This window comes from Centropristis striata, chromosome 8, assembly GCF_030273125.1.
Source record: "Centropristis striata isolate RG_2023a ecotype Rhode Island chromosome 8, C.striata_1.0, whole genome shotgun sequence".
Taxonomy (NCBI): domain Eukaryota; kingdom Metazoa; phylum Chordata; class Actinopteri; order Perciformes; family Serranidae; genus Centropristis; species Centropristis striata.
The window spans coordinates 9,251,192-9,273,757 of record NC_081524.1 but is presented as its reverse complement, the minus strand read 5'-3'; the positions used below and the strand labels follow the sequence as shown (position 1 = coordinate 9,273,757).

At 40.6% G+C, this 22,566-nt stretch overlaps 1 protein-coding gene across 5 annotated transcripts; it reads left to right on the top strand.

The window, feature by feature from the left end:
- znf574 (zinc finger protein 574) lies at window positions 1-22,110 on the top strand. Of its 5 annotated transcripts, none has more exons than XM_059339652.1 (10): window positions 1-118; window positions 4,463-4,623; window positions 9,445-10,603; window positions 11,537-11,745; window positions 12,030-12,209; window positions 12,433-12,530; window positions 15,351-15,445; window positions 17,769-17,917; window positions 18,886-19,173; window positions 21,085-22,110. In XM_059339652.1, the coding sequence occupies exons 1-10, from the start codon at window positions 106-108 to the stop codon at window positions 21,682-21,684; spliced, it is 2,952 nt and encodes a 983-aa protein (XP_059195635.1). In that variant the 5' UTR covers window positions 1-105; the 3' UTR covers window positions 21,685-22,110. The 5 variants fall into 5 exon arrangements, with proteins under 5 accessions (XP_059195635.1, XP_059195637.1, XP_059195638.1 ...); XM_059339654.1 differs by lacking the exon at window positions 1-118 and adding an exon at window positions 179-327; XM_059339655.1 differs by lacking the exon at window positions 1-118 and adding an exon at window positions 334-661.
- Window positions 22,111-22,566: the final 456 nt, after the last annotated feature.

Here is a 22,566-nt window from a genome sequence, read left to right as displayed (position 1 = left end):
TAGTCGACCACTATTGGTTAATGGAGAGACCGACACAGCCAATCAGAGCGGGCCTTCTAACATGCAGAAAAAACTGAAGTTGTAGCCCTATATCTTCGACCGGCAATGTCTGAGTGCGGTGAGTTATCTCGAATTAATTTTACTTATTTTATATAAATGCTACTTTTTCAGTGACATAACGCACAGTGATGTTTATGTATGGAGGTTTTCAACGGGGGGAGACAGCTAATGTTAACTTTTAGTCTGTCGCCGCCATTATACCACCGAAGAAGCGTATCCCGCCCTCCTTCTTCGGTCTTTTCTTCTTCTCCTCCTTGGTATCACAAAGTAAGCACCACTGGTCCAAGTGGTAAACCGGGTTTAGGCGCTAGCTAAGACGGCTTCTGCGCCTGCTAGCAACGAGTGATCTGACGGCTGTTTTATTAGCTTTTGAGCTAGCTACCACGCCGGGGGGGACGTTAGCTGTGTTGCTAGAAAATGGCCATCGTTGCATGTTAGCAACACAGTCCTGGTCAGAGATAATACAGTTTGCTAGCTAGCTGCTAGCCCTTAGCTGTGACTTTGCTGTGTAGCTGTCGCTGCTGCTAGCTTGTGTCAGACTGCCAAGCAAAACAGTCAACGCAGCTAACATTAGGCTTGGTAATAATCGTGCTGGCATTCAGTAAGAGTTATTTGTATTTTATTTTGTCTCTGTGAGTCAGTATTGACATTGTCCCTAAAGTAAACACTCAACTGTTGGTTAGCTTCAGCTTACCCTTCACAAGCATGTTATAGAATAACATTCATGGCGTTCAAACACATGTTAGCTACGTTCACTTGGTTCATGAATAAATGCACATTGCAAAAGCAAAATACAGGGGTTTCTGCAGGTGCTGGATGACCCTGAAAACACATCGTCACACTGTTAAAAAAATCGCCTCCAAAATTGTTTTTTTTGTTTTATTTTTTGCCTAAATCATCTCCTCATGACGCCGACCACCTATGGTAAAATCACCTACATCCTCAGTTGGTCAGATCATGTGATTTTAACCCTTTAAGATAATGGCCTGTGTCAAGTGTGTGACTTAAGCGGATTTATTATGCCTAAGTCAAAATCAAATGTGACTTAGGCAATTTTTTGAACATGCCTTTGTGACTTAAGCAAGATATGGTAACACTTTATTTTGAAGGTGTCTACATAAGAGTGACATGAGCATGTCATAAACATGACATGGGATGTGTCATGAACATTAATGACACTTTGAAGAAACATTAATGCTCATGATACTTGTCATCTTGCTTAAGTCACAAAGGCATGTTCCAAAAGTGGGCTGGGTAATTTATTTCTCAAGTATTTCTCAATAAATGTCATATGTTACACCTTTGGTGAAGTTTTTGTGGTTCCTGCAAAACTTGAAAAAATGAGTTGATGAGTGATTATTTTAACAGGGTGACGAAATGCACATTGCAAAAGCAAAATACAGGGGTTCCTGCAGGTGCTGGGTGACACTGAAAACAATGAATTGTGATGTGTTGTTTAGTGCTTGGAAATGTGAATTCGGGGTAAGTAGGATGCCGAGCCTGCTTACAAATGGGTGAAACATTTTCACTACATGTCGTTGTGTTTACCTTTTATTTGCTGTCACAAAACATAATTTTGATTGTAAATAGCACAATAACACCTACATTAATGTGATGAAGAAGTGAGTATATCTGTGTATATAGTATATGAGTATACTGTGTATACACATATCATTCACCACACCTGTAGGGTGCTGGAAATGCTTACTCTGAGATTTTTGATGAATCCACTGCGACCCAGCCCCGGGTAAGCAGATGAAAGTGGATGCATAGATGAATGGATTTTTGATAAATATCTAATAATGTAGATAACATGACTAAGTTGGTGAAGGCAGATAATAGAACAGAAGTACAACAACAGTCTGATAAGTTAAGAAAATAACTTCTGTTCATTTTTCTGTAATGCAGCCTTTAAAACCAGGAAAAGATAACACTTATGAAAGCCAGTCTTATATCACTATAGAAGTTAGATAAACTATCAACATATTGCTGAACTCTAGTTTGATTTAAATAATCTGAACCTGTACGGCGTAGTTTGTGTTTATAAGAAGGACACAGGCACAGACCTCACAAGACCATTGTCCCAGCAGGGGGCAGTGGGGCATGATTATGCCAAAATTGACTGTTTAAATTATGCAAATGTATTCTATATTTTTCGTACATAACTCATAAAGAGACCAAAACTAATAATTAATTTATTTAAATAACAAATGTTTCCTGTGAAGCCACTCCCCAAGAAAGCCTCAGACTGAAAACTGTAAAAAAAAAAAAAAAAAAAAAAAAAGGTCAATACATTACAATGAATATGGTTTCGGTAGTTTAAAAAAAAAAAGCCGCCAACAAATACAAAAATATGTGATCCATTTTTAACCAGGGCCCTGCACTCCGAAACAGGTTTTGCGGTTAGTTAACCCTGTGTTTTTCTGTACTACGACGGTGGATTACTTCTTACTGTAGGTACACTGCCATGGTAATTGGCATAAAAAGGTTATGTTGGAGATAAGAGATCAACGCAGACAAAAGCATGGACTATTAACCAATCAGTTTTTTGAAAATGAATATTAATATTCTGGTAAGAGGGACTGACTTCTCTGTGTCAGCTTCTTGAGCCGTGTTGAGTCCAGTGCAACCCATGTGACTCGTGCACTTAAAAATCCAGCAGACTGCATGTCAGAGTCATTTCATTGTGTTTTTATATCAATGTCAACCTACAACAGAAATAAATTGAAACACTAAAGCCTTTACCCTGTACCCATAAGACATAAAAGTAAGTCTCATAACCACTTTGAATCATGTTTTTATAGGCTACACATCATAAGGATACAGCTGAGCAACACATTAATTTAATGGAATACATAAATGTAATTATAGTCTGATCTACTCATGCCCTAGATTAGGCATGATTATTATATGATGAATTAGAGTCTGCACAACAGATGATGCTCCCATATATTTTTATTTAATTACCATACAGTGATGTTTTGAGCATTTGGCAGATTTTTTTCCAGATTTATCCCGTCTTTTACATGTTCTTTTGTCCAGCACTTTCTTGTGGACTTGCAGGTTTTTTGCAGTGATATCCTTTGGATTTTGTATTTAACTGATATTTGTTGTTTGTTGTTGTTGTATATTATAGTTTGCTTTTCATTTGTGAAAGACAGTAGACTTGTCTGTGTTTGCGATTGGTCATATGCTATAAACTCCTCCCCTTTCATGTGAATGAACTCATAACTAGGTTAGCCAGATAACGAAAAGATAGATGTGTATTTTGAACTCGATTTGTAATACAGGTCCCAGACAAGACTTGTTGAGATCAATTGCCTCTTTTACAAAGGACACCTGGCCATTACGGCAGTATAAAATGTTACAGACAAAGACCATAAGCACAAGCAAACATAGAAAGAATAAGTTACCATGTTAAAATATGACATAACCTAGTAACCCAATAATTATACCCCTATTTGAGTAACTGTTGTTTAAAACCTACAATGCAAGCTGTTTTAGAACATTTCTTTGTATTTTAAAAATCTCTGTGGTATATCTGTGATCCATTTTCAAAGACTTACATCATCAGTGGGAACACATGGGCTCGGGGGCTGAGTGTTACAGACCTGCTGGGGAAGTTGCAAAGCATTAAGCAACAGACTAACATAGCATTGTTTTGGTCTTGTCATGGGATTTGTCACAATAACATAAATATTGAATATCATCATCCTCATCCTTGAAGTCATAGACTTGTCTACCAATTAAAATGATCAACTAGTAGATGTGTCACATGGATGTCTTTCAAAGGGATCGATGTTTGTGGTTCAGCTGGTTTCTTTGATTTATAATGTTCTTTTTCAAAGTAGAGCTTTGTTATTGCAGTATGTGAGGTCTGATTGGTATCCAGTGAGTTGGAAGGATTGCAGAGATTGTGTTTGATTATAGCTCCGTTCAGCATCAGCATGAGCTAGACGGCACTTCCAGTGGGTCCAATTACAGCACATATCTAATTGATGTTGGAGCTAAACGTCGACTCGGCCTATGAAATGGCAGGGAGAGAGACTTGGCAAGGTCTCTACCTGAGCAGCAACCTGCATGGTCAAAATAACAATTAGCCCAGGCTCAGCACATGGTGAGTCATCCTGGCAACCCCAGGGTGAGCCTCCTGGCGCTTGTGTCCAAGCTGTTGTCTTGATAATATATGCAGGCACTTCTTTTCATCAGGAGAGGGCAATGTTCACAACCTAACTTCAGATGTATTGCACTGGTGGGTAGACATCTGCATATGGCTCACGTTGCGGTATCACTTTCATATTCCAGGCATGCTGAGTTTTATGAACTGTTTCACCTTTATCTAAATCAGTTTTGCATTGCTGCATATCTCATGAAATGTTTTTGATTTCTAATCCCCTGGCAGCCATGGAGAGTTCGTCGGTGTACATGTGCTTCCCCTGCTACCAGGAGTTCAACACCCTGGAGGAGGTACTGGAGCATCAGTTGACATGCACTGCAGAGGAAGAACAGCCGGTAACATCTGGAACCACCCCTATCACAGTTCCACTGCTACAGACGACTCGGGTAAATATCGGCACAGTTGACAGTTATTGTCATGTGATTGCAGATCAATTTTGTCAGGGTGCGGCCTAAAACAACCAAAGTGTGACCGCATAAAAGCCTCTGAATCGGATCTGGAAAATGACATTGAAGTGACAAGTATAACTTGTAATAAATTGACAATGGTCTGCTACTCATCATAGTAATTGTGACCTTGATTGGAGCACTTAACATTGGATTGTTTTCAATGATTTACTGACTCATTTCAAAGGGTTGCTGTGTATTAATATCTGATTTAAGTGTACGTAGATGTCTTATGATTAGTCATAGAATAACCTGTAGGTGTTTTCTGAGGTAAGATATTGAGCATGCTTATCATGGGATGAAAATAAGCCTGTACACCCAATTTACACCAAGTTACACCCATTGAAAACTAATGCAGTCTAATACATCAAATAGCCCTGCAATAATTCCTACAATCATGAAAGTTGTGAAGAAGTTTGTTATTTAGCATACCTTCATGATATAAATGATGTGGACAAATTGTCATTATAATGCAAGACAATTCAGCAGCATCACAGCCTGCAGCCAAAATGACTATAAAGTTAAATCAACACCTCTTTAAAACAGCAACAACAACATTACAACCCACATTAGGGGGAAGAGTTATTGCAGGACTGTTGTATTAGACTGAATTAGTTATAGCTTGGTGTAACCAATAAACTTGCAACTTCATGATAAATTCATGAATATTTGTGTGTTAATTGTCACCGGACAAAACAAATTTTTCACTTTTTGTTTTAATTTTGCCCTAATTTAACTGGCTAAAACTCTTACTGAGGTTAAATTCTGATTTTCAATAAAAACCTGGCCAAGAGGACATCATTAAAACAAATATCACAACATGTTTACAACTGTTGAATGCTACAAAACAAAACGATATATCCCAACATAGGCAATTTTATATCGCAGTAACAATATATATCACAATACAACATGTTATATGGGAATTCGGTTAATTGTCTATATGAACAGCACTTCTTTGGTTTGTAATTGCTTTGTAATCTAAATTATGTAAACCTTGCCGTAACACAATTTGACCGCAGGTTGTGCTTTTTATTATTTAAATAGACAAATGTGATGATAATTTTGTCCCCCGATATCTCAATATTTGTTTTTATCACCATATCATACCAATGAAAGACGATACATTATTGTGTTGAATTATTGCCCAGCCCTAGCTGGAATACCTCCTTTGTTATTGGCATTGTAACATGCACATGTGTGTTCTTTATACTGGTAAACGTATATAAGAAAAATCAGTCGCTAAGTCATTGCACCAGTACATCTGTCAGACCTCTAACTTTTACCCTGATGAATTGGGAATGGCTGTGTAGTACAACCTGTAGATTATTCAACAGTTTTCTAAGTACTTAAGTGCTACCTGGAACTGCTTTCTGTCTAGGGTAATGGCAAAATAACACATTAGCACGTTGTTTATCAGAGTAATGAGGCACTGGTGAGGCAAACAGGTGTAACGGGCAAAAATGTGCCAGTGCTGAATGTGGATTGATTATGGAGTGTTGGACTTTTTAATCAGGCTTTATTTTTCAAAATGTGACAGTGCATCTTTATGGTTTGAATAAACTCTCATCTACCATATGTCATAAATATCAGAGTTATTAGTTGAGGTCTATTGGGAAAGTGTTGGTGTCTACATTTTCTAAAATCAGAACTTACAAACGTATTGGAGAGGTAATTTTTGGTCATATGATTCAGTACAAGTTGGAGGACAAAGGCTATGACATGATGATGGTTGCAGGCCATCAGGACGCCACATTTACATGGTTTCTCTCAACTACTTCAATCAGTAGAGAATTCATCATGCTCACTCTAATGAGTAGTTAGTTAGAGATTAGAGAGTGGTATTTTTTTTGGTGTTTTCCCATATGTGCTAATGCATTACCTTGCACTGCACCTGGATTCCTATGATATTACAAGATCACGTAAGATTGCACATCCATCTTGCCAGGCCTCAAGTAATGCGTTTGTGTCTGTACAGCAGTTGTATGAGCGATCAGATCATATGAGGACCTACTGGCAGCTACAGGCGTGGTTGTTGCTGCCAACAGTGATGGTGAAGGTAGTATAGATGGTGACTGACAGATGGTTCATCCAATCACCTGCCAAAAATTTTTTTAATTGTCTGCCCCTTTCCAAACAGGTTCCAGTGACGGCTTTTCAGATGGTTCTCTGCTAAAAACCATCAGGCAGCATCAGCTCACTAAATGCATGCTTCTGTATTTAAATGTAGTCACATTTCTGTTGTTTTGGCTCATAGTGAATTTGAGAGGTCTGTGGATTTTTGCATTGTATTCAATATTTTGTACATTATGTCCTGTTTGGGATGAAATGCATCAGAATGCTGAGCTTCTACAAAAAGTTGTATTTGGGGCAAGTTACTCCATTTACCTTTGACATATTGAGCTGAGTCTTGGTCAACTGGCACTTTTTTCTTCTTTTGGCTTTCCCATGACAGCTTGAGAAAGCCCCTCGGGGTTAAAAACAGTCATCGTCTCTCGTTTGGCAGTAGGGCATGGCTGTCTGAACTTGTGCCCGGACTTCCATCCTTAGAGTCTTCAACACACGTCCATAAAGCATGGTGACACTCATGACAGACAAATTGCATCGTGAGTCGCCAGCGGGAAGAGGAGCATGAGAGATGCATCAGTCAGTGCCACCCTTTCTCCTGATGGATCACTCATTGGCCTTCCCACAGATGAATCAGCTGTAGAAACACTATAAAACCTGTGTACCTTATGGCTTCCTGGTGCCCAATTTGCTTTAATATGGTTCAGACCATCATCCCAACATCATTAGCGGATTAGCATAATTTCTGTGTATATATTGTTACACAGTATAGAAATAGTGACTATTTTATGTAGTTGATAAAAAGAGCTTCAGACTAGTTTTGGAATTGGGAGAATTATAGCCAGGTTTCTATCCAAATGTACCACACATTTTTATCAAATTGCTTAAATGACAGCTGTGGTCAGAACATCATGTAGTCTGGTTGTCCGTCAGTCTTTTCGTTCATCCCTCCGTCCCGATCTTGTTAACGCGACTTCACAGAGATGTAGGTTAATTTATGAGAATAAGATCACATTTTCAGCCAACTTGTAAGCCGAACACATGAAAATGATCTGAATGTTGTTCTTATTCGTTGAAGGAAAAAGATGATGTGATTGTATTAAGACCCTCATATCACAGCCTCAATTTTAACGTGTGAAAAAGCTTCATTCAGGATTGTAAAGACCTGTCCACTTATCAGAAGAATCACAATGTGAAACCTTTTACATTGCTTGGTTCAGATATTTGAGTGAAGGAGTAGTTTTTGAGCTACTATTTACACACGACTGTTATGAACACAATTAGCTAAGTCCTTCATTGTGAAGAGCTGTTGCAGAGAGAATAACATAACATCCCCGGTGAGTTCAAAACATCATCTTGATCTGGAGTAATACTGCCTTTCTGCTCCATTATAGGAGCAGAAAAAAACAGTTTGTCAGAACCTGCTTTAGAGATAACAAAGTTATATTCTGCAGAGCCTTAATAACAAAAATATGCCCTTTGTTGGCAAGAAATGTAGGATCCTCAACAAAGAAAGTAAAAGGAACTTGTTCCTCAGCTGTGACATAATGTTTTTTTTTTTTTTACATGTGTAGGGTTTAACTCAGATTTTTGTCCATGACCAATTGAATTATCATAGGTTATTTTGAAGATATTTGACTTAGGAGCACAAATAAACCAAACTCAACACAGCAGGCCATCAGCTGAGTCTCCCTGAAATGTCAAGCGAATACAAATATAGTTTGTAGAAAATGTATAGACCACCATATGAAAAATGGGTGCACCTTACAGTCATGGAAAAAAATATTATTATATTTCTTGTTCATTTCAATGCCTGGTACAACTAAGGTACATTTGTTTGGACAAATATAATGATATCAACAAAAGCCATTTTCCATGGTTTTCCTAATAATAACAGAAATCATTATCAAGAAAACCATGGAAAATGGCTAGATATCAGCTCTTAAATTAAACTCTTATGAGCTATTTTTGTTATCATTATGTTTGTCCAAACATATGTACCTTTAGGTGTACCAGGCATTAAAATGAACAAGAAAACAAGGAGAAAACAAGGGTGGTCTAATCATTTTTTCCATGACTGTATTTACACCTGGCGTTGACATTCAGCCTGTATTTGTAGGGGGGAAAAATCAATCAGTCTGGTTCTATCGAATCAGCCAGACCACATCTGGACGTGGTCTTCAGTATTCACATTACTTAAATGCTAAAAAAAAAAAAAGCCCACAAATCATTACAGTATGTGAGCCATATTGAACTGTCGTAATTGAGACAGTTTCAGGCGTCTTTAACCTCGACCTTGATGCTTGGTTTTTATCATCCAAATGGATTGAGGGAGCAAAAGTAAAACCCTGCGGAGTGACCCAGTCAACCCTGATGGGCCTTTGATAGTTATCAGCCAGGCTCAGGCCTTATCTTGGTTGTCTGGAGCTCTCAGAGGAACCTTGGCTCTGAACACATGCAGCTCTAATTGACCTCAGTACCCCAACACTGAATTCTCATCCCTCATCTGCCAGAAAGAGAGGAAGAAAAAGCAAAACATCGCAGGTTGAATTGACTTGAAACAGCCATTTGATTAATACTACAAGGATTATTTTTTATTTTTTTAAAGTTCGTTTTCTGCACAGAAAAAGAGCAACAAGTGAAACATCAAATATAATCTCTGATGTCTTCTTTTTTCCTCCTTTATCTTTGCAGCAACAGGTAATAAATATATCAAAGACAGTCACAGTTCCACAGATCCAAATCCAAGCAATACACTCCCCCACGCAACCTGTTGTCAAGGAGGCTGAAGTAAGCGAAAATGTGACCTCAGACCAGCCCAGGATCCTCTACCAGTGTGGGGACTGTGATGAACTTTTCAAGACCCTGGACCTTTGGCAACAACACCGTAAAGAAGAGATATGTCAGCAGTCAAAGTCAATACCGGACACTCAACCAGAGCCAGAGACCGATGCAGCTCAGACCACAGATTTACCTTTAAATCCAGATTATTGTTCTCCCTCGAGGAGTGAAAGTAGTGAAAACCTTAAAGCGGAACCACTGGAGAATCCCATAGTAGGGGAAGAGGGGCAGCAAGTTACAGAGACCTCCTCAGCTCAGAGCTCTGATCCTCCTGTTTCTGAGGTGGCTGCTTCAACCTCGAATCAAGAGGATTCCCCCAGGAGGAGAGGAGCAAATAAAAAGCCTAAGCCTGAACCAGTGCTGCTGTGTGTGGACTGTGGCTCATGCTTTGGCCTGGTGTCTGAACTCGTGGCCCACCGCAAGACCCAACACGGCTTTGAGGAAGCTCTGCATCGCTGCTCTGTGTGTGGGGAAAGCTTTTTAAACACCACGCTTTTTCTTTACCACCGCAAGCAACACCGACAGAAAGGCGAGGAAAAGGTGGCTGTGATTTCTGAAGAGACATCAGAGGAAGTCTGCACTCAGAGCAACGGGACTGACGAGCAGGGCCAGGACGCCTCTTCCTCCATCATTCCTGTGCCCTGCAGTTTCACACAGCCCGAGTTGTTCATGTGCACCCAGTGTGGGGAGAGCTTCAGCGACGAGGGAGGGCTGGTTTCCCATCGCAAGCAGAAGCATGGCCTGAAGGAGCCGCTACACAGTTGCCCTCACTGTGACGAGAGCTTCATGAACACCACCCAGTTCCTGTATCATCGCCGGCAGCACCGCTTCACATCAGGGACAGAGGATGGCGCAGAAACTGGGGATCAAACAGGTGCCGCTAACCTTCAGGATACCCAACAAAGCTCAAAGCGGCTGCTTTCCCCTTCCTCTGCTACTGAAACAGGTTCCTCTCTTGCTAAGAGAAGAAGGCCCACTTTCAGGATCTTGAGTGGCGGTAGTCCTCTCAAAGGTTAGTGAAAATATTTGTTCAGGAAGTCTTGCAAGTTGGGGAAAATGCATGATTTTAACAGTTGTGTTTTCAAGGCCATGAATATGCTTGAATTCAAATGTCCCTCTTGATTTTCAGCATAATCTGGTGTTTAAATCTACTTGATCCTTCATATAACTTGATCCTTCATATAATCATGATCAAAATATACAATTAAAGTTAATATGAGCAGCGGGAAATATACATGATTGCTGTGGGTATAATTGAATTCTGTAAACTTCTGTTTCAAAATTGCATTTAGATGTGATGATAAAGGCTTTAGAGGTCAATACATTTTTGGCTTAGTTAGCTTGAAAGTGCCAGAAAAATGCTTTAATTTTACTCCTAAAAAGCTTTACAAACCCCACATCCGTTTACAAAAGGTCTCCCAACTTGTGCAGTATGATCCAAGTCTCATCTTTCTAGTCTAATGCAAATTTGTGTGACATTTTGGCAAAAATTAGAGTGTCTGTAATAAATTGAAAGTGTCTGTACAGCAGCAGCCAAGTCGCTGCACACTTCCTTTTGCCGCCAATGTCAACCAGTCGGGTTGTTCAGATGGGAAACAGAGCTCTGCAGCTGGCTTGTGATCTTGTGAAATATGGCACGAAAACACACATATAATCTAAATAAACGTTATAATGGATATATTATTTATAATGTAAATGATCTGATTTTGATAAATAATAAATAATGCGTCGTTTCGCTTCCTGTCTGAACCGGGTGAGTTGACAGACGAGACAATGACAGAGGAACATCAAAGTAAAAGTATTTTCGTGTAAAATGTCCAGTGTTGTCGGTGACACTGGTGTTGTCACAAGTTTATTAACTGGTGGGAACACTGCCCACACCAGCCTACAGAGTAAGGCATTTCTCACAGGATGTTTTGGTCCTTAATTAATTTTTTTTTGTCAGGAAACAAGGGCAGCAAAGACGAATCAGAGGGCGTTACTGCGGCAGACTCGGACAACACCAACCACCCTCCGCCTGCCAAGCTGCTGCAGGACTGGGCCCGCACGCCACTACCCCATGTTTGCCCCTACTGTGGCAAAACCTTCACCCGACGCGTCTTCCTCCGCACCCATGTCTACAGCCACACCGGAGAGAAGCTTTTCACATGCAAGGTGCCACTCAGTTTTATCAAAATGTGTCGTGAGTCTGGGGGATAATTTTCTGTGACGGAAATGTCATTTACGTCATGCAGCACACATTGTGGAGATGATGTAATGCTTTTGAAGTGTTGGTTTAGGCTCAAGGCAGACACAATCTGAACCTCCGACCTCATTATATTTGACATATTCTCCAGTGTCTCTGCAAATATGCAATTTTATTTATACCCTTACGAGATGCACTTAAAACTGTTGTAAACAAAACCATGGCACTGATCCTGATTATTGTTGTTGTGAAGGTTTGCACAAAGTCCTTCACCAACTCCCAGAGCCTGCTGCGCCACCTTATGAGCCACACGGACACCAAGCCCTTCAGCTGCGATGTTTGTGGCAAAAACTTCTCCCAGGCAGCCACCCTGAAGAGACACCAACGCATTCACACATCGACAGAGCCTCGTCGCAAGCGTGGACGCAAACCGGTACAATATCCTCCATTTCTTTGTATTAAAACACCTCTCAGATAGAAGAAATCTCAAATAAAAAGCTTAGAAATAGTTTTATTAGTTTTGTGGGAATTATTCTGAGAGATGAAGAATTTGTTATTTTTTGTCACACAGACATTTCTAAAAAATAAGTGTATATTTGGTGGAAACTTGCAGTGAAATCCTGTTGTACTGACCTTGGCTGCCATGTCCTTCAAAGCAGGTGTGTACTTTGGACAGCGAGGGAACTGCTCATCTCTTCGCTTGTCCCAACTGCCCGTCACGCTTCAACACGGAGGATCAGCTGGAACATCACAAGTAATAACACAACAACAATAACACATTAGTAACATTACTTAACTCGCTCAAATCCTCTGGATGTCCATATAGACCAGAGATTGTCAATATTCAATCATTCCCAACCCTGTTTACTGCGTAAATACATTAGAATTTTGGTTACAAACAGAACCCAGGACAGGATTTAGATAAACCTCCTCCCTTTTGCCAGGAGCTGTAGTAGCTGAGCCGTGTCTGACTACTGAGCAAGACCTTAAAGCTGTGTAGCAAACCCACTGACTGAGATGTCTGGGTGCCCTTGAGCCTCAGCCACATATGATTGACAGACAGAGGCCCAGTAAATTAAGATGATAACGATAACAACCCAGGACGGGGGAAGAGCCTGGTCCTGTCCTGCCTGGTTGAGCAAGGTGTGTGTGTGTGTGTGTGTGTGTGTGTGTGTGTGTGTGTGTGTGTGTGTGTGTGTGTGTGTGTGTGTGTGTGTGTGTGTGTGTGTGTGTGTGTGTGTGTGTGTGTGTGTGTGTGTGTGTGTGTGTGTGTGTGTGTGTGTGTGTGTGTGTGTGTGTGTGTGTGTGTGTGGCTATAGCACATTGGATGTGAAATAAAACAGTGTCTGTAAGGTTAAAGCACTGACTTTGCAATGCTTTTTTACCAGCGGGACAGTGATCTAGAAGAGGATGTGAACACTGAATATTAAATCTCAAAGTTGTCACTTTAATAACAACGAAAAAAAGTTTCACTGTTCAAATTCCTTTGGATTTCACTTGTTTTAATACTGAACCAAACCCAGTGGATCATGGGATATCTGCCGTACTAGTAGGAATCTTTTCAGTTAATCTGCCGATAATAGTTTTGATTAATCGCCATTAATCTATTAAATAAGAGCCTCAAATTTATTCTTTTGTCCTAAAACTCCAAATCTCAAAGTTCCACTTACAAGATTCTTGCAGCGCTTTCAACAGCATCTCACAGTCAGATGATGGCGTTTGCTCATATGTCATTCGCTGAGGAATAAGATTGCTTTGTTCATTTCCAAGGTGAAAAAAAAAAACCCTTCTAAAGCTAAATTACGACATTCACAGACAATTCACTTAAGGACTACACAGCTTTTGTTGCCACTAAAGCTGCATAAATGAGACAAAGAGAAACCTCTCAAAGCACCTGCAAAGGGTGACATGCACCCCTAACTGCGCTTCCAAGCAAATAGCTTCTCATGCTCCCTTGCTATTTGCATGTATTTAAATGAGGTAATGTGCATAAATTTGGCGCAAAATTGTTCGCTTTCTATGCAAATCAGCTTCATTGTGAAACCAGCCCAATTCACATAAATCACTGCTAATAGTCAGACACAGTTACAGGGAAATTATTAGCAATATCTGAAGCGCATTTATAAATAGTGATCCGCTTCAAATCATGCAATCTTCGAAGTGCGTTTGAAAGCACTCACAGACTTAATGTTAAATCCCAAATCGTTTTTTCTCTTTGACATTTAAATGATTTGCCTGGATATTTGAAAAATGCCTCTGTTTCATTTTGACACATGGATAACTGCTGGTGCCAAGGCAGATGCAAAAAAAGTTCACTCAGCTGCAAACTTTTTGGACATGTTTCCACTGTTAAATCATTAGATATTAAATATTTTGTGAACCGGACCTTGAGACGGCACAGATAGTGGTTGCACAATTCTTGGTGCTTGCAGCAGTGGTTAGAAACTGACAATGGCCACAGCACAGTGGCTGCAATCCATCCTTTGTGAATTTGCCTTTCAATTTGCTATTTTAGAAGATGATGAAAAGCTGAGACCAACTGAGAAGCTGGAACCAGCCAAATGTTTGGCATTTTTGCTTAAAAATCGCTTAAATGATTCAGTGACTATAAAAATGGTTACAAATTAATTTTCTGCGGGTGAACAAATCGTTTTAGCTCTAGTCAGTGTGCATCCAAATGTAGTACTAATGCTGTACGTAAAGTATCTCTCCTACTCATTAAAGAACATCTGGCTGGGAGAAGAGGTGACCCTGACTGAAATTTTAATTCTCCCAGCTGCCTCAGGGTCAGATGTCCCTGAAATATTGATTTTTCTTGTCTATTTAACAGGGAACAGAAACAGCCTGCCTGTTATTCGGGCACTGAGAGCTCCTTGCACATCACCTCTAGTATCCTGCTTTAGTTTACTTGACTCGCGTAGTTAAGTGCTTTTGCTGCACCATTACCTGTAGCAGCATGATATATATTTATATACATATAATTTCATGCTTGCAATATCTAGTGGAGAATTCTGTTTACTTATCTTCAACATCATCCATGTTTGTTTTCATTAAGAGAAGTTGTTTGAAGAACCAGTATTTTATTTCTTCCGTGCGGTGGAAGCAGGCCTGATGCAGCATTAGGTGAATGCATCCTAACACTTCTCTCCTCCCCTAAGGCTATATCCAGTGTAACGTTATGCAATGGATAAATATAGTCTTTCATGTCCTAACTCGGACTCCTCCCAGTTTACTGCTGTTTTTTTATACACTCAGCTAATACCCCTTATTTAACCTGAAGCACAGCTAAGCACATACTTACTGGTAATCCTCCTACGAGTCACATATAAGGTGGCAGCTTAGAACCAAAACATGACTTTTCCCCCTTTTTATTCGAGTTTTTATGCACGTCTCATTTGTGACCTTCTAAGTCTTTATTCTACATATTGTAATTGTTTTTTTGGCTATTGCCTCTCCCTGTGAGGCTCTTTTCTTCTGCCTGGACTTGTGTCCATGTGATTGTTTTTGCAACAAATTGTGTCAACTTATCATTGTCAATCATGTTCTTATAATTGTCTAATTGTGTATCAAACAGACTGCTCCACACCAGCCATCCTTTCCCTTGCCCTGAATGTGGAGAGGCTTTTAAACGCAGAAAGGACCTGGACCTGCACTCGCTCACACACCAAGGTGAGAATTCAGCCCTCAGCCTGGTATAATATTGTTCAGCCCCATATTTTTTCATGACAAGCAGGAGCAACCTCTTTAAATATCATTATTGCTCAGCTTTTTGTGTCACAAACGTCATATTCTTACACTGTGTGGCCATTTCCATGAGAGCAAATGTGCCAAACATATCAAGAAATCAGATACAAGCCCCTTTGAATGCTTGTAATGAAAACCAATTAGATATGATGTTTTTATCATAAGTACAGCATGCAGTGAGTAATTATTGATTAATGCAAAAGCAATAAATTCCCCCATCAGTTTGCCTGGGTGGCCCATCTTGTTCATTTACAAACATACGTCCATGTGATATGTGCATTGTTCCTCCGATGCATTAGGTCGATGACTTTCCATTGATTTGTGTCACACGTGGCGCAGAGGAGGGAGGTGGAGGTAAATGAAATGGGTCAACGTGTTGACTCTTCATCTTAATCAGGAAGGGGCATTGGCACTGCAGCTTCATTAGTTAAGCTGGAAGAGTCCGCGAGCACCAGAGGTCAGAGGTACGAGGCTCCTCTGAGAGAGATGATTGGAGAGATTGATCCATTGATCAGTCCAGGGCCATGGGCAGAAATTGTCCTTATTAAAGATTTAATTAGAAGGTCCCAGTGGGGAGCAGCGTGGGTCGCCTCCCACTGGAGTGGATGGTACAGATGGTTAGCAGATTGCAAGATGTTGGCGTGACGACCCATAGACATATTGATGAAGCATCAGTGTCAGCGATTTCCCAGCCAGGTTCTCAAGAGCGACTCAGTGAGAGTGTGGCTTGCTTTGCCAGAATACAACTAGGGCACCAGCTGATTTGAGCTGAATTAATTAGCTCATTAATTGATGAGCTGAAAATAAAATGGTAAATGGACTTCATTTGTAAATCCCTTGTCCAGCCCGACCAATCAAAGCGATTTACAGTACAAGTTAGCATTGGTACACTGATGGCTGAGGCTACCATGTAAGGTGCCACCTGCTCATCACTACATTAAACAGTCACCTTCACTCACACACTGATGAGGCCGCCATCGGGAGCAATTTAGGCTTCAGTATCTTGGGTACTTTGACATGTAGACTGTCATGGCCAAGGATCAACCATTGACCCTCCAATCAGTGGCAGACTTCTGCACCATCTGAGCCACTTCCGCTCCCATCTGCAACAATATTGACAATAAATCGCTTTAATCAATTTCCAAGAATAAAGGCAGAATATTTGCTCATTCTGGGTTTTCAGTTTTGAGGATTAGATACTTTTTTCTGTCTTATATCACCATGAATGGAATATTTTTAGGCTTTCTACAAAAACAGCAGCTTGAATTTGTCGCATTGGGCCATGGAAAATTGTGACATACCAAATGTTATAGGTAAATCGTGTAACTGGCTAGCTCAAGTGATGGAAAAAAAAAAAGATTAATTGATTTGTCCTCAAAATGTGAAAAACCCAATTTCCCAATGCCCATGTTATGAATCCAGAGTTCTTATATTCTCTAACCTTCAGTTCAAAAAACCCAAATAGTCATGAAACTGAGAAAATCAGCAAATCATCACTTCTGAAAAGCTTAATTAATAATGGCTACGTTCTATTTAAGTATCCCAGTAAGTCATGACGGTGAGTCAACATGCACAATATACCAGAACCCTGAAACCTAACATTAGTTTAAGTATTTACACCTGTTTTTCCTGCCGATTTGTCTAAATGCATTCAGTGGAAAAGCCCTCTTGTTTAATATAAGGCTAAAAGACAATTCTTTCCTTTTTTAAATTCTTCGGTGCCTTAAAGTAATTTGTCAATCGATTTATGATCTCACATAAAGATCTGTGAAATTGAGTTTCTCCACAAAGAATCATGCAAAAGCACCAAGTTATATCCTGTGTTTACTAGAGATGTGTTCATGACATCTTGGAAATAAGCCATTCAGCATGAAAAAAACATTAAAAATGACTATTTGACTCAAGAAATCCTGGTTGAACAAGATCAAAAGGAAGGACTATTTATCTAATCGACTGAGTTTAATCATTGGTTATTGCGTACACTATGCCATACATATTGTGACATTGATTTGTGGGGTAGAAATCACCTTGTGTGTTCACGTTCATTGTTGACACTGAAAAACTGGCTGCATCTGAATCCCCAGCCATTACTCAATGTAACACCTGCCGCCGAACGACTGTTGGAACGACGGCTAGCAATCAACAAGCTCAAATCAGCCATGAGATGTTGGCATGGCTAGGTAGCTGTGTGTAGTATGATGACAAGAGTATGACCACCTGCCTAAAACCTGACACTGTTCCATTGCAGACAAGCAGCCAGCCATGTGTCCTCACTGTTCATCACAGTTTGTGAACCAGTCAGTGCTGGAAATCCACATGCAGCGTTGCCCTACCACAGACGAGGACAAGAACATCGGCCGTGGGCGGGGTCAAGGCCGGGGACGATGCACTGGACAGGTTGGGAACACAAAACATAAAGATTTTACTTCTTCACAGATTTCTTAATTTTAAATTAAATTTTTTTTAAACTTGCTTCAAAAATAGTTAAATTTTTTAACTAGCTTCAGGCCTGATCATTACTACCAAATGTATGTTAATTTTCAGAATTTTTAACTCTTTTAAATGTGTTTTTTTACATAATGCCACTGTTGAAACCCCACCACACAATAATTTAATTGTTGTCTGTATACTAGATGCTAAGGGGATCTTGTGTTCCCAATGTGGGATATGTCAAAGATTAGCAACAACACTGATTCTGATGCATTGCGTCAAACACTGCAATGCTCCATAATACAGCAACAATAACGCTGGATGTGAAAAGCAGGAAAATAGCACGTATTTGCCACCACACGTCAAACATCAGAAAATGGCTCAATCTTTTTAGAAAATAGTAGAAACTGCTGTTTTGAAGCCAGGGCTCTGGATGGAAAGCCAGATGTACAGAATGCATGATTTGATACTGTAATGGTCCTGGGATCAAAAATTGTGGTTGTAATGGGTTTCAATGTGCCCATTTTTATCTTTAAGGGTCTGAGTGTATTTTGGTGACGCACTTTATTATAGGAGCTGAGGTTCAACTTCAGAAAGTATTTTTAAAAAACAACTCATCACGTGTTTACACAGCCAAAATTATCGGGAAATTAACAGTTAACAAGGAAGGAACGAGGACATAGAGCCCTCTTTCTGGCATTTTGCCACTCCACAGAGAAAGGAAGTTGGGATGGTGAAAGGGGGATGACATCTAACAAAGGTGTCCAGTCGTGATCAAACTGTGACGTTGTGGTTACGTCTCAGTCAGACCATGTAGACATCAACCTTTTCTCTTTTTATTAATCTCCCCGTGTGTCCATTCTCCATCTCCTTATTATCTGGTTTGTCTCCCTCCCATCTCCTCTTCCTTCCTCGTTTTGTCCCTCCTCCCTCAGGTTGAGTGTGATCTATGCGGCCACCGCTGCATGACCCAGGAGGGCCTCGACCTCCATCGGTTATCCCACACGGGCCAGACGCCGCTCAAATGCCCAGTGAGGCCTTGCCGCCGCCGTTTTACCTCCAACAGCACCCTGGAGGAGCACGTGCTGGCCCATTTCCAAGGAACGGCCAACAAGTCCAAAAACCGACCCCGCTTCCGCTGTCAGATTTGCCACAAGGAATTTTACTACAATTCCACCTTCAATGTTCATATGAGGACACATACTGATGAGAGGCCCTTTGAGGTAAGAAGGGGAGGGGGTTGTGTGTGTGTGAGTGTGTGCTTGCATAAAAAGGGAATTTCTCTCAGCCTTCTTGATCCTATTTTGTCCTTTTTTTATATATAAGGCTTTCAAACCCTCTAACGCCTGTATTTCAAATTGACATCCAGCCTCACCCCCCATGGTCACACCCGCTCATAGCTGTGACCATCTCTCCCGTTCTGGACCATGGCCATTTGTGCAGTGTGTGTCCTGCGGGTGTTTCCTCTCTCCCTGTGTACCTGTGATTAATGACAGGGCTGAGTTAGGGCCTGTCAGCTCCCCTCTGTGCCTGTTACTATTCTGGGACTCTCTCTCCCTCTCTCTCTGTTGCTCTGGTGACGAGGCAGGACATCAACTATAGAACCGCCCAAGCCCATCACAGCACGTCCGACTGTAGGAATTGATTTAACGTTTGTGGCTTTGCTTTGAGCCATATCTATCACCTCAACTCAATCTTGCTAAGGACTAAGGTTCAAGGGAGCATTGGTCCTCAAACACACAGTTATGGATATGAATTTTAATTTAAATCAAATATACGGTGAGTTCTTGAAGGAACACCTATATTTACTGAGAATAGAAAGAGCAAACTCAACAAGAACTGTGATTTTATTAGATTTTATCTTACAGAGATACTGAAACTGCAATACTGACAACAGGGATTACAGATTCAATCACAGTGTCCCCGGTGGGAATCAAAGCAAAGCACAACAGACTCATTCTTTTGTAGTGCTTCAGGTTTAATCAAGTATCTAGTTGTTGTTCATTGTCTGTGCTCAGGGTGGTATCAAGCAGAGAGCCAACATCATTTATGTCTTTCTGGTGCCCACTGTGTAGTTGATCAAACTGCAAAAATTAATTGATAAACAGAATATGAACCTGTAGGTATCCTGATAATCAGTTGCTTAAAAATGCAAAAATATGCTGTGGTTCCGGCTTTTTAAATGTAAATATTTGCTGTTTTTCTGGAATATCTTTGAGCTTTGGATTGTTGGGGAGACCAAACAAGACGTCATCTTGACTCAAGGACATTGTAATGCAGGTTCTTTTTTTTATTGTTTTGTGATGTTTTACAAACCACACAGGGAATTGATTTGTTGTGTGAAATAGAGCTGCAAGTAACAATTATTTTTCATGATCGATTAATCTTCCCATTATTTTCTTGATTAATTGTTTTGTCAATAAAATGTCAGAAAATCATAAAACATGCCCTGTGTAATTTCCCAAAGCCCAAGGTGACGTCTTTAAATGTTATGTTTTATCCAACCACCAGTCCAAAAATCTCAAGCTGTTCAAAAACAGTTGACGCATTTCATGAACCGAAAATAAAAATGGAATTCAATTCAGAGTGAGGGTATTTTTTTAATGAAATAATATTTCGCTCAAATGTTGGCTGCAGAGAATTTGCAAATTTGGAATCAGAGTTGTATGTATGACAAAAAAAATAAAATTCTCATATTGAAGAAGCATGAAACCAACAGCTGTTTGGCCTTTTCTGCTTTAATAACATTACTAAAATGAGTATTCAATTATCATAATAGTTGCTTACTAATTTTTTTTTAGCCGATCCAATAATCATTGCATTTCTTGTCTCAAATAATTGGCAGATTAATGGATAATGAAAAGAACCTGTTTGTTGCAGTGTAACACACTTGTGTTGTTTTCATTGCTTAGTGTCTGTCTCCCCCCATATCCTTTTCTCTCTGCTCTTCCTCTAACCCAGCCAGAAGTGCTGCATCTGCAGAAAAATATAAAGAGAGCTCTCAGAAAATATTAATTGCAGTAGAGTTTTGTGCATTGGCCCTATTGTGAACATAACTGTACTTTCTTGCCACCCTCTTACCTTTTTTTTTAATGTTTTATCCACATCCCCATTGTCCTCCATTCTTCCACCAGTGCGCCACATGTGGCAAGCGCTTCCGCCAGCTGCCCCACCTGCAGGACCACGAGCGCATCCACAGCGGCTTGCGACCTTTCTGCTGTTGGATTTGCGGCAAGAGTTTCAGCGTGGCCGCCCGGCTCACCGAGCACGCCCGCACCCACAGCGGCGAGAAGCCCTACCCCTGTACCCACTGCCCCGCTGCCTTCCGCTCTCGCTCCAACCTGGATAAACACATCCGGCTACACGGAGACCTGCCTATGGAGGAAGCTGAGCAGGCAGCACAAGCAGCCGAGGCGGCCCAGGTCCAGAAGGTGCTGGAGGGGGCCAAGGTGCTGTCCTCTCTGGCCACCACTGGGGAGATTGATCCCAGCCAAGTGCAGACCATCTATGTACTGCAGGGGGGCGAAGGAGGTACGGAGACGGTAATGATCCCGTCTGATACGTTCAGCGGCATCGACGGCAACTCGCAGGTCGTCATCCTGCCCTCCTCTGTTCTGGGAGGTCAGACCATTACTGTACCCACAATCACCATGGATGCAAATGAAATCACAATGGTGGAGACGGGCCAGTCACCGCAGCACTCCATTGAGTTCATTGTGGAGGAGACTGTCTGAATGGCAGATTTAAAAACTGGACAAGACAACGTTGTAGAAAGATTAGTTCAGAATATAGTAAATTTCCATGATTGAAGCATTTGGAGTGATTACCTTATATGTATATAGTTTGATAGGTTCCTAAGGCAGTGTAAACCAAACCCTGTGTAGTAATACAATTTTTACAGCTTTTGTTGAGCAGAAAATGTAATAACGTTGTTCAGACTGTGTAAAACTAATGAATCAAAGGTTCATACAAGGATTAAATGCTCAGCAGAACAGAATGTACCTTAAATTAGTCTTTCAAACTGATTGAAAAACGGATTGTAAAATTGGCTCTAGATTGTATACAGCCAGGCATTTACAGCCCCTATTTATTAGGGGAAGACAAGTGGTAGCCCATGAAATCTCTTCTGCTTTCTTTATAATAAAACGCTTCAGCTTTCACACTTGTGAGCGTCCATCAATTTATAAGGTATATGACACGAGGGCATTGCCCCCATCCCGTCAGATGGGATGGACTTTATAGGTCCTGCTGTAAATTGCCACTTCTGCCTTTTGACAAACAGTATGAGGTCTGAGAAATATACAGAGCCACACAGCACACGTCTGCTACTCAAACCACTCTGTTTCCCTCTGTCACAGACACACTAATGTTAGCGAAAGGCAGAGCGAAGTAGAATTGTGTGTATAGATCAACCTTAATGTTCCAATAATTTGTAGGACATTATGTTATTGATTGGTTTTGTGCTGTAATTAAATACAATGATAACAGGGACACGGAAAGATTTATGATGATTTAGCTGAAGCACAGCATTATGCAGTGGCAAGTAGTGCAATGAAATTACCCAGCACTTGCTGTATAGTTATCAAAAATAATGATCCTATTTGTGTCTAAATGGG